The 15925-nt window shown below is 39.0% G+C and overlaps 1 protein-coding gene across 2 annotated transcripts in view; it reads left to right on the top strand.

The window, feature by feature from the left end:
• The window catches only part of ADK (adenosine kinase), a 285891-nt gene that overhangs the window by 36567 nt on the left and 233399 nt on the right, over positions 1-15925 (top strand). For both annotated transcript variants that reach the window (XM_017854550.1, XM_017854551.1), the window contains exon 2: positions 15335-15409. In XM_017854550.1, coding sequence (XP_017710039.1) covers positions 15335-15409 — 75 coding nt within the window. The remainder of the gene's footprint in view (positions 1-15334; positions 15410-15925) is intronic.

Raw genomic sequence — 15925 nt, 5'->3', positions numbered from 1 at the left:
CAATTCTCCCTACCTCAGTCTCCCGAGTAGCTGGGATTACAGGTGCCCACCACCACGCCCAGCTAATTTTTGTATTTTTAGTAGAGATGGGGTTTCACCATATTGGCCAGGCTGGTCTTGAACTCCTGACCTCAGGTGATCCACCCACCTCGGCCTCCAAAAATGCTGGGACTACAGGTCTGAGCCACTGTGCCCAGCGGAGATTTTTATTTTTATTTTTTATTTTTTATTTTATTTATTTATTTTTTTTGAGACGGAGTCTCGCTCTGCCGCCCAGGCTGGAGTGCTGTGGCTGGATCTCAGCTCACTGCAAGCTCCGCCTCCCGGGTTCACGCCATTCTCCTGCCTCAGCCTCCCGAGTAGCTGGGACTACAGGCGCCCACCACCTCGCCCGGCTAATTTTTTTGTATTTTTTAGTAGAGACGGGGTTTCACCATGTTAGCCAGGATGGTCTCGATCTCCTGACCTCGTGATCCGCCCGTCTCGGCCTCCCAAAGTGCTGGGATTACAGGCTTGAGCCACCGCGCCCGGCTGATTTTTATTTTTTAAATACCAAAGCTAGGTTATGAATAGGATGACCATATGTTCCAGTTTGCCCAGGACAATTCTGGATCATGCCTGTTATCCTGACGTTATTATTTATTTATTTTTTCTTTTGTAGACACAGGGGCTTGCTCTGCTGCCCAGCTAGAGTGCAATAGTGCAATCATGGCTCACTGTAACCTTGAACTCCTGGGCTCAAGTGATCCTCCCACATCAGCCCTCCAGAGAGGCTGGGACTATAAACACACACCACCATGTCTGGCTATATTTTGTGTGTGTATGTGGGGGTGGGGGATGTGGGTAAAGATGGGATCTTACCATGTTGCCCAGTCTGGTCTTGAACCTCCTGGCCTCAAACTCTTGGTCAAGTGATCCTCCCACCTCAGCCACCTAAAGTGCTGAGATTATAGGCATGAGCCATTGTCCCCGGCTATCCCAACATAATTATTAATAGACACATAAATGTGTCTCATTTACTCTCAAAAGTGTCCCATTTGGATAATAAATTATCTGGTCACCTACATATGCATTATAATCATTTTGTTGTACTAAGTTTTGTTTGTTGAAATGCTATTTGAACTAGGACCATAAGATAATGGAATTTTGGCCTATTTTGGGTACATTTGGATGTTTTTCATTGGTCAGACATTTTTATTGTATGGAGAGTTCTGAATATACAAATATATATTGAACAGTAATGCACATGATTTGAAATTAGGGATTATTTATCTTACTTTTGGGCGATTACATAACCTTGAGGAACCTCTTGTTTCCTCATCTGTTAAAAAGAGATAATAGCAATACCTATCCTACATAGGTGTTTTGAAGATATTAAAGAAGTGACATATCAAAAAATGCATTTTAAGTTGAAAATTGTTATGTAAGTGTTAGTCATGTCACACATGTGCTTTTCTGCAATTGAATTTAAAATGAGTAATTTTACCCAGTTTAGAGGAACTTACTATTTGATAGAGCACTGGTAGTGTTTTGCTGTAAAGGAGAGCAGGGAAATAATGGTAGTTGGAAGTATATGCTAGGCTGAGGTTTTCTGTGGGGAGGGTTTGAGATTTTCACATTTATGTGCTGAAAAGAGTGGTCCAATAGAAAGCAGAAAAAATAGATGATGCTTGACAGAAGGAAGAAATCAATGTTGAGTAGGAAAGAAGGATAGAATCTAGAATACATATGGAAGGATTGGCTTTACATAACCAAGAGACACATTTCCCTAGTCTGTTCACTTAAAAAAAAAATGCCAACAATATAATTTTTTTTATTTTTATTTTTATTTAATAAACAGAGTCTCTCTCTGTTGCCCAGACTGGAGTGCAGCTGCCTGATCTCGGCTTACTGCAACCTACCTCTCTCGGGGTCAAGGGATACTCCTGCCTCAGCTACCTGAGTAGCTGGGACTATAGGTGCATGCCACCGTGCCAGGCTAATTTTTGTATTTTTTGGTAGAGACGGAGTTTCACCATGTTGGCCAGGCTGCTCTGGAATTCCTGACCTCAAGTGATCCGCCTACCTCAGCCTCCCGAAGTACTGGGATTACAGGCATGAGCCACTGTGCCTGGCTGTCTCAGTATAATTTACATAAAGTCAAATCAACCTTCCCTTCCTTCCCTTCCCCTTTCCCCTTTCCCCTTTCCCTTCTCCTTTTCTTTCCCCAGGGTCTTACTTTGTCACCCAGGCTTGAGTGCAGTGGTGCAAACATGTCTCACTGCAACCTTGACCTCCCCAGCCCAAGCCATCTACTTGCCTCAGTTCCCGAAGTAGCTGGGACTACAGATGTGCACCACCATGCCTGGCTTTTTTTTTTTTTTTTTTGTATTTTTTTGTAACAATGCCGGGGAGTGGGGTGGGGTGGGGGGGGTCTTACTGTGTTGCCCAGGCTGGTCTTGAACTCCTAAGCTCAAGTGATCCACCCACCTCGGCCTCCCAAAGTGCTGAGATTACAGGTGTGAGCCACTGTGCCCGACCCAGCCTCTTTTTAATTAATTCTGTCCGCCTTCTCACCCAGGCAACCACTTTTGTACTTCTTTTACTATAGATACTAGTTTTGCCTATTCTAGAACTTCACATAAATGGAATCATATAGCAAGGAGTATTTTGTGTCTGATTACTTTTGTTCAATATAATATTTTTGAGATTTACCCATTTTGATGTGTGTATCAGTAGTTTTTCCCTTTTATTGCCAAGTAATAGTCCATTATATGTGTGTAGCAACAAGTTTCCTATTGATAGGCTTTGGGTTATTTCCAGTTTTTGGTTACTATGAATAAAGTTGCTATGAACATTTTTGTATATATCTTTATGTGGACTTGGGTAAATATCTAGGAGTGAAATTGCTGTGTACTAGGGTAGATTTATGTTTAACTTTAGAAACCACTAAACTTTTCCAAAATGGAAAATTTAACACATTTTACATTCCCACCAGTTGTTTTATGAGAGTTCAGTTTTCCACATTCTTCACAATGTTTGGCATTTTAAAATGTAGGCCTTCTCATGAGTGTGTGCTTGTATTTCATCATGGTTTTAGTTTATATTTCCTTGATGGCTAATAGTTATGTGATTATTGGCCATTTGCTTATCTTTTATTTTGAAGTGTCAGTTCATTTCTGAAATATTATCACTGAATAATATTTCATTGTATAGATATGCCACAATTTATCCATTTATCACTTGATAGATATTTGGATTATTTTCACTTTTGGGCTATTATGAATAATGGTGCTATAAACATTTATGTACAAGTTTTTATTAAACTTTTATTTACAACCCTATTTTATTGGGTTGTCTTTTTGTTGCTGATTTGTAGGAGTTCTTTTTATATCTGAATGCAAGTTATTTGCCAGGTTTCTCAGATTTTACACACACAGACACACACACACACACACACACACTTTCTCTCTCTCTCTAAATATTTTCTCCTAGTCTGAGCTATGTTGTTGCATTTTCTTAATGTCTTTTGAGAGCAGAACTTTTAAATTTTGAGCAAGTTGAATTTGTTGATTTATTTTATTTTATGGTATTACCTTTTCTGTTCTAAGAAGTCTTTCCTTACCCTCTGCTAAGCTTGTGAAACTATTCTCTCATGGTTTTTTTCTAGAAGCTTTATATTTTTGTCTTTTGTATTTAGGCCTATGATCTGTCTTACTAATCTTTTGCTATCATCTAAAGGTTTCTCAAAAGGATTCTCAATTAATTGATTAGATAGCTATAGGTCTTTTCTTGGATTTGTTTTATTCTGTTGATATATTTGTATCTTCTTATGCCAATGCCACACTGTCTTAATTACTGTAGCTTTATAAGATTGGTATTGTTACTTTAAATTTTGATAGAATTCTTCAGTGAAGCCGTGTGGGCCTGCGGAAAAAAGCAGAAGGTTTTAAATTAGTTTAATTACTTTTACAGGTTTAATTACTTTAGCTGATATATAAGCATTCAGGTTCTTCACTTTTTCCTGTGTCAGTTTTGAGAAGTTGCATTTTTAAATGAATTTATTCTCAATTGTTGTTATAAAGTTCATAAAATTTCCTAATATTCTGCTATTGCCTGTATGAACTGCTGTATTTCTCCATTTGCATTCTTGATGTTGGTACTTCTTTTGAATTTTTGGATCAGCTTTGCTAGGAGTTTAGCAATTAATCTTTCAAAAACCCAGATTTTGTTTTGTTGAATTTCTATTTTGGTTATGTATTTTTTATTTTAATGTATTTCTGCTCTTTTAATTTCCTTGCTGTACTTTTTTTTTTTTCCCTTGAGATGGAGTCTTGCTCTGTTGCCCAGGCTGGAGTGCAGTGGTGCGATCTTGGCTCACTGCAAGCTCTGTCTCCCGGGTTCACAGCATTCTCCTGCCTCAGCCTCCCGAGTAGTTGGGACTACAGGTGCCCACCACCACACCCGGCTAATTTTTTGTGTGTGTTTTTAGTAAAGACGGGGTTTCACCATGTTAGCCAGGATGATCTCGATCTCCTGACCTCATTATCTGCCCGCCTCAGCCTCCTAAAGTGTTGGGATTACGGGCGTGAGTCACTGCGCCCAGCCACCTTGCTCTACTCTTTTGGCTTTGATTTGCTCTCCTTTTTCTACCTTTTTTGAGTTAGAAGTTTATTGTTTTTAAACCTTCCTTGTTTTCTAATGTGCATTTCATTTCATTTATTCATTCATACATTCATTCAGAGTCTCGCTCTGTCGACCAGGCTGGAGTGCAGTGGTACGATCATAGTTTACTGCAACCTCCGCCTCCCCAGTTCAAGCGATTCTTCTGCCTCAGCCTCCTGAGTAGCTGGGACTATAGGCGCCTGCCACCACGCCAGGCTAATTTTTGTATTTTTAGTAGAGACAGGGTTTCACCATGTCGGTCAGGCTGGTCTCTAACTCCTGACCTCATGATCCACCCACCTCGGCCTCCCAAAGTGCCACCACGCCCAGCCACATTTCTTTTATTATTATTGTTTTTTCTTTGCTAACCCCCAGTAGTCATTCTAATGTACATTTCTTACATAATTAACATTTTCTTCTAAGTACTCCTTTAGCTGCAGCATACAGTTTCGATGTGTGCAATTCAAATTTCTATTTCCATTGTGATTTTTCTGGACCACAGGTCATTTAGAAGTTTATTGTTTAATTTCTTAATATTTGGGATATTCTAGCTATTTTCAATTTTACATGGTGTTCAGGGGATGTGTTGTTGACATATTGTGTACATATTTGTACCATATATCTGTAAATGATAAGTTGTTTATGATTTTAATTCTTCAATAGCTACAGAGATTAGTTTTACGGCCTACCCTGTGGTCTGATTTGGTGAGTGTAACATGTGTCTTTAATTCTGCTCTGCAATATTTTGAGGTTTTCAGTGTAGATATTTTATGTATCTTTTATTAAATACAGTGTATACTGCAGTTACTGAATTTAGTACTCTATATAATTTATCAATTAGGTCAGATAGTTTTATGGGTTTGTTACTATTTAACTGAGATATAATTTAGTTACTGTAAAATGCACCACTTAAAATTGCACAGCTCAGTAGTTTTTGGTATATTCACAAGGTTGTATGGCCATCGGCACTATTTAATTCCGGAACATTTTTGTCCCCCAAAATGAAAATCCATACCTGTTAGCAGTTACTCTTCATCCCTCCCTACCCTCTAACCCCTGGCAACTACTAATCTACCTTGTCCCTACAAATTTGCCTATTCTGAACATTTCCTAAGTGGAATCATATAATATTTGGCCTTTATTGTAGCTGGCTTTTTTTTTTTAACCAAGTATGTTTTCAAAGTTCATCCATGTTGCAGCATGTATCAGTATTTCATTCTTTCTTACGATTGAAATAATATTTCATTGTATAGATATGCCACAATTTATCACTTGAGAGATATATGGGTTATTTTCACTTTTGGGCTATTATGAATAATGGTGCTATAAACATTCATGTACAAGTTTTTGTGTTGTTCTGTGTTTCTATTTCCCCTAAGGGTAGAATTGCTGGGGCATGTGGTAATTTTATGTTTACTTTTTGAGGAACTGCCAAACTATTTTCCAAAGTGGCTGAATCACTTTATAATTTGCAACAGCAATGTATGAAGATGCCAGTTTCTCCACATTCTTGTCAATACTTGTTACTGTTCCGGTCTTTGCTGAGAGGCTCTGTGTGCTTGTTGGAGCGCATTTTCATCACTCAACTAGGCTTCCGGTTCATCCATAGCCTTGACTTCCTGTTTTTGCTGAGCTTCATGCTCAGTAAGTGGTGATTGCTTAGGGCCTTCTCAGGTCTTTCTTGAGCATGCCCATAGACCTGGGCACACTCTTGTGGCCTTCCAGAGTCGTAGGAATTTCAGAACTTTTCAAGACTCCCTATGGACATCTCATTCTCCTTTTCCCTTTGTGTTTTTTGGTTAGCTTGTTTGTCCCAGCTGCTTCAGGTTGCTGAAATGTTAAGCAATTGTAGCTGATTGTTTTTGACAAATAAATACCTTGGGGGAAAAGGCTGTTAGCAATGGGCAAGCTCTGAATCAGGTTAAATATTGGGAAGTCTTGGGAGTGGGGTTTTTCAGGGAATTGCTAGTCAGCTCAAATAATAACTTGCTCTGAAAATGGGACTTTGAAGGAGCTCTAGCCCTGTTCTGTCACCTCCACTGGCTGCTAGGCTCCAGGATTCCATGGTTTGTGGATTGCTGCTTTTCAGGGCTAGCCTGGAGCTGGGAGGAGGGGCATGGGAATAGGGCATGTTAAAATGCCACAAAGCTTGCTATTCTTTCTGAGATTCAGCCATCTTTTTTGAATAAATGCTCCTTGGATTGTTGCAGACTTTTGGTTAGTATTCAGAGTTCTGAAAAGTCTATTTTTGACTTTTTTTTTGAGATGTAGTCTTGCATTGTTGCCCAGGCTGAAGTGCAATGGTGTAATTTTGGCTCACTGCAACCTCTGCCTCCCAGGTTCAAACGATTTCCCTGCTTCAGCCTCCAGAGTAGCTGGAATTACAGGCGCCTGCCACCACGCCCAGCTAATTTTTGTATTTTTAGTAGTGATGGGGTTTCACCATGTTGGCCAGGCTGGTCTTGAACTCCTGACCTTGTGATCTGCCCGCCTCGGCCTCCCAAAGTGCTGGGATTATAGGTGTGAGCCACCATGCCCGGCCCAAGTTTTGACATTTTTTTTTTTCCAGTGTTCTTGTTGCTTTTATGGAAGAGAGGATTTTTGGAGGTCCTTACTCTGCCATTCCCAATGATGTCACCCTAATTTGTTTTTTAAGCATTAAAAAAATTATTTTAAAATATAAAGACAGGGTCTCACTATGTAAAATACAAAGACAGTATCTTGCCCAGACTGGTCTCGAACTCCTAGGCTCAAGTGATTCTCCTGCCTCGGCCTCCCAAAGTGCTGAGATTACAGGTGTGAGCCACCACACCTGGCCTAAACATTTTTAATATATCTGTTTTATATCCTTTTCCTCCCTTTTCTTTTGAAATACAACTCACAGAAATCGCAAAAATTGTAGAGAAAGTTCCTGTGCCCTGTTCACTCAACTTCCCCCAATGATGTATCTTTCATTAACTGTAGTGTGTTACCAAAACCAGGAAGCTGATTTCGGTGTTATACAATAGTTGGAAGTTGACTATAGACTTTATTAGAATTTCACCAGTTTGTATATATTGTTTTTAACTGAGGAGGTGGTGGTGTATAGTTCTATAACATTTTATCATGTCCGGATTCATGTAGCTATTACCACATTCAGGGTATTAAACTGTTCTGTTACCACAAAGAAATTTCTTCATATCATTTCTTTATGGTTATGCTTTTCTCTGAACCCTAACCCCAGGCAACTACTGATCTGTTTTCCATCACTGTAATTTTGTAACTTCGAGAGTGTTATGTAAATGGAATCATATAGTATGTAACCCGTAGATACAGCTTTTTTCTCACTTAGCACAATGCCTTTGAGATCCGTTTAAGCTGTTGTGTGTGTCATAGTTCATTCCTTTTTATTGCTTCTCTTTTATGGGTGTACCATAGTTTGTTTACCTATTTACCTGTTGAAGGGCATTTATTACGTTTCCAGATTTTTACCATTTTTTTTTTCTTTTTCTGTTTTTGTGATGGAGTCTTGCTCTGTTGCCCAGGCTGGAGTGCAGTGGCGCGATCTTGGCTCACCACAACCTCCGCCTCCTGGGTTCAAGTGATTCTCCTGCCTCAGCCTCCCAAGTAGCTGGGATTACAGGTGCACACTACCATGCCTGGGTAATTTTTCTATTTTTAGTAGAGGCAGAGTTTCACTAGGTCAGGCTAGTCTCGAACTCCTGACCTCATGATCTGCCCTCCTCGGCCTCCCAAAGTGCTAGGATTAAGGTGTGAGCCACTGTGCCCGGCCATTTTTTTTTTTTTTTTTTAAAGAGATATGGTCTTGCTCTCTCTGTCACTCAGGCCAGAGTGTGTTGGCATGATTATTGAACACTACAGTCCTCTTGGGCTTAAATAATTCTCCCATCTCAGCCTCCTGAGGAGCTAGGACTAGAGACATGCACAACTGCACCCAGCTAATTATTTTTATTTTTTGTAGAGATGAGGTCTTACTATGTTGCCCAGGCTGGTCTTGAACTTCTGGTCTCAAGTGATCCTTCCACCTCAGCCTCCCAAAGTGCTGGGATTACAGGTGTGAGCCACCATGGGTGGCCTAGTGTTTTCCCTTTACAAACAAATCTGTTAGAAACATTTGTGTACAGATTTCTCTATGCACTTAAGTTTTTCTTCCTCTAGGATAAATAATGTGTAGTGTGATTCTTTAATTTTTGGTGTGTCTACCTGTTTTACTAATTACTGAAAGAAGGGTGCTGAACTAAGATTATGCATTTGCCTATTTCTTTTGTTTCTAAGTATGTTAAAAAGTATTTTGAAGCCATTTTATTTGGTGTGTACATACTTTGTATTGTTATCTTTAGTATTATTATGTTTTCTTGATGAGTTGACCTATTTTCATGAAATCCCTTTGTATCTGGTGATACTCCGTATTTTAAAGCTTACCTTGTCCGATATTAATATAGCCACTGTAATTTATGATTAGTGTTTTCATGGTGTGTCTTTTTGCTAACTTTTTATTTTCAAAACTTCTATGTCTTTATAAAGGTGTATCTTGGGTTGCATACCTGTGATCCTAGAACCTAGGGAGGCTGAGGCAGAAGTATAGCTTAAGCCCAAGAGTTTGAGACGAGCCTGGGCAACAGAGGGAGACCCAGTCTGTACTGAAAACAAAAAAATTAACTGGGCATGGTGGCTATAGTCGCAACTTCTTGAGAGGCTGAGGTGGGGGAGCTTGGGAGGTTGAGCCTGCAGTGAGCCGTGATTGTACCACTGCCCTCCAGCCTGGGCAACAGAACAGGAGCCTGTCTCAAAAAGAGAAAGAAACTAAAGATCAGAACCTATAATCACAGAATCACTCAAAACCCATGGAATTATCATATGCTAGCCATTGGGTATACAAATGTAAGTAAGATTTCAAAAAAATCTTTACCCTTTGTTGTGTAGGTGATTAAGATCAGTTGATTAAGATAAAGTTCAAAGCAACCCCTAAAATCAACTAAAAAGTTCATCAAAGGACTTTTAGAACTGAGCAGGAGGGAATGAATAAATCTTTGGGAGGGAGGGATGCAGTGCCTTGATACACAGTACCAGGAGCCATTTTCTACATTGTTAACAGCACTCTTGAGTGATGTTGGGGGCAGCTTGTATATCTTATGTGGAAGCCCTCGGGTAGGAGTCGATCAGGAAAAATTTCCCAAGACCGGTAGCATATAGGGAATTTTAAAAAGATGAATGGGAGTTTTCCAGGCAAAGGAAGTAGGAGAAGGACTTTACAGGCAGTCTTATTCAAATAATAGTAAGGCATTATGATTAAAATAGGTTGTATATATTAGAATGGTGAGAGGTAAGGCTAAAGAATTACTGAATTGTGATCTTAATGTGTACATTTCTTCCCATTTTAACAACTCTGAAATTGGCATACATCTTACAGCTGATTGTGTTTTGCATCACCATCGGAAATTGGGATTATTTTATGAATAAATGGCATCTTAGATATGATGAAATATGGTAAGTTTGAGCTAGATTCAATGTCTTTTATGTTATACTTTTGGATTTTATCCTATTAATCAGAAGCTAGGTAGATTTTAAGTGGAAAAATATTATGGTTAGAATTGTTTAAAATAATATGATTTTGGTGATAATGTGCAGGATTTATTGTGGCTAAAAAATTGCTGACAATGTAGAAATTCAGGCAATGTCTGTAGAGGGCCTGGTGCTAGTGGGTATATTGTGGGAGATCCAGGTACAAGAAGTGTTTGATAAAACCAAGATGATGTCCTTACTAATAAGACGGGGCTAGTTGATGTAGAGAGAAGAGTCACATATAAAGCTGAGGTTTCTGGATTGAAAGAGAAGATGACTGGTGTAAACAGTTAAAGGCAGTCATTGTTAGTGTTTATTTTGGCACCATAACTAAACTAAACGTTTCTGTTAGTGAAAGGGCTAATCAACATTCAAACATTAATATATCAATAGCCAAGAAAAAATTTTCTCAGGAACTCTTACTCTAATATATATGTCAGTATAAAATTTGTTGACTGTCCAACAAAATAATAATTATAGTGTAGGTTTGTGTTCGCTGCAAGCCTAAATTATGAGACATTTATAAAATTACTGACTCCTCCCCAGAAAAAAAAAAAAAAGATTGTTCAGTATCTGTCATCCTAGCATCCATTCCAAAAAAAAGATACTGCTAACATTTGGAACAAAAAGTAATCCCAGTATGGGTTAGTCATAGTTTTTGGCTATAGACTAAACGTCATCTTGTTCACATTCTAGTAGAACAAGATAAAAATAAATGCTTATTCATATAGTATGTTCATCATTTAAGAAGCGCATAGTATTTACTGGCCTGGACACTAGTTTGTATGTATTTGTATGTAAGAAACTAGCCATTATAATCTCAGTTATGTGCAGTGAAGGAGAGAGAAACGTGATATGAGCAAAGTTTTATTGGCTTTTGAAAATAGTTATATCTTTTTTACTTAACTTACTAGTTGAAGTTATCTTTTATGTGCTACTTTATTTAGTTAATTTATTTTTAAGACAGGGTCTTACTCTGTCACCCAAGGCTGGAGTGCAGTGGTGTAATCATAGCTTACTACAACCTCGACCTTCCAGGCTTAAGCGATCCTCTCATCTCAGCCTCCGTGGTAGCTGGGGTTATGGGTGTGCACCACCATGCCTGGCTCGATTTTTTATATTTTTCTTTTTCTTTCTTTTTTTTTTTGAGGTAGTAGCACACTCATGGCTCACTGTAGCCTCAACCTCCTGGGCTCAAGGATTCTTCCACCTCAGCCTCCCTAGTAGCTGGGGCTATAGGCACATGCCATCATCCCCGGCTAATTTTTGTAGTTTTGTAGAGATGGAGTCTTGCCATGTTGCCCAGGCTGGTCTCGAACTCCTGTGCACAGACAATGCGCCCGCCTCAGCCTCCCAAAGTCCTGAGATTACATGTGTGAGCCACTGTGCCCAGCCAATTTTTTGTAAAGGTGGGGTTTTGGCATGTTGTCCTGGCTGGCCTTGAACTCCTGGACTCAAACCATCTACTTGCCTCCTCCCCATAACACAAGTTTGCCTACGTATCAGACCTGCACTTGTACCCCTGTACTTAAAAAACCAAAGCAAAACAAAAAACAGAAAAGTTCAGATGGAGTATAGGTTTCAGGTAAAGCTTAATTAGGTGGTCCAACAACTTCATTAATGACCTGGTTTCTTTTAGTTTTCGCGCTCTGCTTTCTGTGGTGTCAAATTTATCCCAAGGCAGCCACCTTGAGGTCATTAGGTTTTTAAGGCTTCTAGCACCTTCTTCATTTATATCTATTAGGGAAAAATATGTTCTGTATCCGAGCATCATAGAAAAAAATCTTGAGTTCATTCTGATTTTCCTGGCTTAGGTTACATGCCAGTCTCTGAACTGATCACTAAGGCTAGAGAAATATATTGGACTGATTGACTTAGGTTTTGGTTTGCCTGAGGGATCAATTCCACCAAAATTCCTCTCTTGAGTGAGGAAATTTGGGGTAAAAGAAGGGGGATAGCAAGGAAAAGATGACACACAATTCCAGTTTATTATAAGAATGACTTCAAATGACCTTAACTGAATTGTAATATTATTTGGGAACAAGTCAAACATTATTAACATTTAGGCCCAGAGATGGTAGATGGCTTGCTTAAGTCTTTCTACAAGCTACCTCAAGAACTGAGACTCAGACGTGAATTATTTGACTCTTGAATTGTAATTCATTCTTAGAATCAATTATTGGGCTCTCTGTAAGACTATCTTTACTGAGTTTTTAAATGGAGAATAATAAACTATTTTGGTAATGCGGTAGATGTTCAAAGGTTTGACTTCTTAAAAAGAGGTATAGCAATTATATTCCTTAAAACTGAGAGGGAACAAATTGAGGGTAGAGGGATTGATGTGGGGGTAGAAGGATGCTTTTTTGTTGTTGCTATGATGGAAATGTTCCATAGTTTTGTGGTTACATGACTCTATACATTGAACTGGATGCTTGCAAAGGGTGATAAAAGGGCGAATAAAATAAAAAACCAAGTAGCCCAATAACAGTACCCATCCTTTTTTTTTTTTTTTTTTCTTAAATAACAAGTTCTAGGAGTTTTTATTGTTTGGATAAGAATATACAAATCAGGCAGAGTAGTCCCAGTGAAATCATGGTTAGGTTTTACTGTATTTGTCTATTGATCCTTCACCTTCTAAGCACTTAAAGTACTTTCTTTTTATTAAACTTGCTTTGATCACAAATGCAATTTAAGTGTGAATAAATTAGTGTATTTTCTTACCCTCCTCCACTCAGCTTTCTTTAAATAGAAAAGGGACAAATGTCTCTTTACTGCATATTCAGCCATAGTTGCTCAATCTGTGGTGTTAATAAGAGACTGTAATTTTATCCTCTAAAAATCATTACAGATTATAATTATAGGCTATGCCTCATTCTCTTAAAATCCTGGTGTGCTAGTCCATTGATATTACTGATAGTCACCAAATGGTGAGAATGGTAGCTGGTTTGGAGGCAACTGAAAGGGAGGCGGATCATCAATAAACTGGAGACCAATAGAAAAATTACACAGAGACAAATCTTATTGGATAAACTAGATGAATGTCTCCTATTGAGACTGATCCAACAGTATTCACTGGCCCATTTCTTACTGCTAGATGAGCTTCCGTTTAAGGCATCACTTATGGTGGAGTTCTTTCTTTTATTTGGATTGGAACCATACTGTGATCTCTTATGGAAAACAGACTTCCTCCAAGTCTGTTAAATGTAATTTAAAATTATATCATTTCTTGTTGATTTGTTTTTGTTTTGCTTTATTTCATGTTGTAGGCATCTGAAATGAATCCTTATATATTTAACATACAAGTATATGCATGAGAAGACATGAATATAAGAAATATAGGAAACATAAGACATGAATAAAAGTTTTAGCTAGACTTTTTAGATGAAAAGATGTGCAGTTAAATTTGTGAAAGTTACAAATCATTCTATAAAAAGTTAGCATATATTTAAATTTTTTGGATACATAATAAAAGAATTGTATCAGTTCTGATATCCTTTGTGAAGACCCTACCACAGTCATTTTTTGTCAAGGGTAGATAGGGCTCTTGCTTGGACTCTTCTAGGATGTGCCATGGGCTCCCTAATAACATTTGGGGGGTACATGTGCAGGTTTGTTACACGGGTGTTTCATGTGATACCGAAGTTTGGGTTTGTAATGATCCCCATCATCTAAGTAGTGAACATAGTACCCAATAGGTAGTTTTTCAGCTCTTACTTTCCTCTCTTCTTCCCTGATTTTGGAATCTCCAGTGTCTATTGTCCTGACATCTTTGTGTCCCTGTGTACCCAGTGTTTAGCTCCCACTTATAAGTGAAAACATGTGGTATTTGGTTTTCTGTTTCTATGTTAATTCACTTAGGATAATTCAGCTGCATCCATATTGCTGCAAAGGACATGATTTCATTCTTTTTTATGGCTGCATAGTATTCCATGGTGTATATGTTTTGAATGTTCTTTATCCATTCTACCATTGATGGGCACCTAGGTTGATTCCATGTCTTTGCTATTGTGAAGAGTGCTGTAATAAACATATGTCTTTTTGGTAGAATGATTCTTCTTTTTTTTTTTTTTTTTAAGACACAGTCTCACTCCGTCACCCAGGCTGGAGTGCAGTGGCACGATCTTGGCTCACTGCAGCCTCTGCCTCCCGGGTTCAAGTGATTCTCCTGCATCAGCCTCCTGAGTAGCTGGGACTACAGGCGTGCGCCACCATGCCTGGCTAATTTTGTATTTTTAGTAGAGACAGGATTTCATCATGTTGGCCAGGATGGTCTTGGTCTCCTGACCACATGATCCACCCACCTCGGCCTCCCAAAGTGCTAGGATTACAGGCATGAGCCACTGTGTCCGGCCTAGAATGATTCATTTTTCTTTGGGTATATACCCATAATGAGATTGCTGGGTTGGATGGTAATTATATTTTAAGTTTTTTGAGAGATCTTTAAACTTCTTTTCACAGGGGCTAAGCTAATGTGCATTCCCATCAACAATTTATAAGTATTACCTTTTCTCTGCAACCTTGACAACATCTGGGCTTTTTTTTTTTTTGACTCTTCAATAATAGTTATTCTGGGCTGGGCATGGTGGCTCACACCTGTAATCCCAGCATTTTGGGAGGCTAAGACAGGTGGATCAGCTGAGGTCAGGAGTTCGAGACTAGCCTGGCCAACATGGTGAAACCCCATCTCTACTAAAAATACAAAAATTAGCCGGGCATGGTGGCAGGCACCTTTAATCCCAGCTGCTCAGGAGGCTGAGGCAGGAGAATCACTTGAACCTGGGAGGCAGAGGTTGCAGTGAGCTGAGATTATGCCATTGCACTCTGGCCTGGGCGACAAGAGCAAAACTCTGTGTCAAAAAATATATATATATAGTTATTCTGATTGGTGTGAGATGGTGTCTCATTGTAGTTTTGATTTGCATCTTTCTCTGATAATCATCTTTTTTTCTAAATGTCTTTATGCTACCTCTAAAATGTCCTACATATAATAGGCAAATCAAATGTTTAATAAACTGGTATGTTAGGTTTATTTTCAGGTTGAAATGAAGATAGTTATTTTATTTTGTGTACTTTTACATATCAACTTACTTTTAGAAGTATTTCTAACTTGTATTTTGTGTTTTTTTAGAGAAAATATTCTCTTTGGAATGGGAAATCCTCTGCTTGACATCTCTGCTGTAGTGGACAAAGATTTCCTTGATAAGTAAGTGTTAAACTCTTCGTATGCACTCTGTGGAACTTATATTTGAAGAAAAATGGATGAAAACTTTAGAAGTGACTTTATCACTGAACGTCTTCAATTAAAGGAAAACTCAGGAAATTTAAGTCTGGTAATAGCAAGTGTGCTATCATTAACTATTGAATAACTGAGTACAATTTTCCTTGGGAAAACTTATATACATTGCTATTTTTACTGAAAACTTTTTTGCTTATTATTTGGAAGGATAGGCCGGGCGCGGTGGCTCAAGCCTGTAATCCCAGCACTTCGGGACGCTGAGACGGGCGGATCACGAGGTCAGGAGTTCGAGATCATCCTGGCTAACACGGTGAAACCCTGTCTCTACTAAAAAATACAAAAAGCTAGCCGGGCGAGGTGGCTGGCGCCTGTAGTCCCAGCTACTTGGGAGGCTGAGGCAGGAGAATGGCGTAAACCCGGGAGGCGGAGCTTGCAGTGAGCTGAGATCCGGCCACTGCACTCCAGCCTGGGTGACAGAGCGAG

The sequence above is a fragment of the Rhinopithecus bieti genome, unplaced genomic scaffold (genome assembly GCF_001698545.2).
Source record: "Rhinopithecus bieti isolate Rb0 unplaced genomic scaffold, ASM169854v2 scaffold_36008, whole genome shotgun sequence".
Taxonomy (NCBI): Eukaryota; Metazoa; Chordata; class Mammalia; order Primates; family Cercopithecidae; genus Rhinopithecus; species Rhinopithecus bieti.
This window is presented reverse-complemented; position numbering and strand designations above follow the sequence as displayed.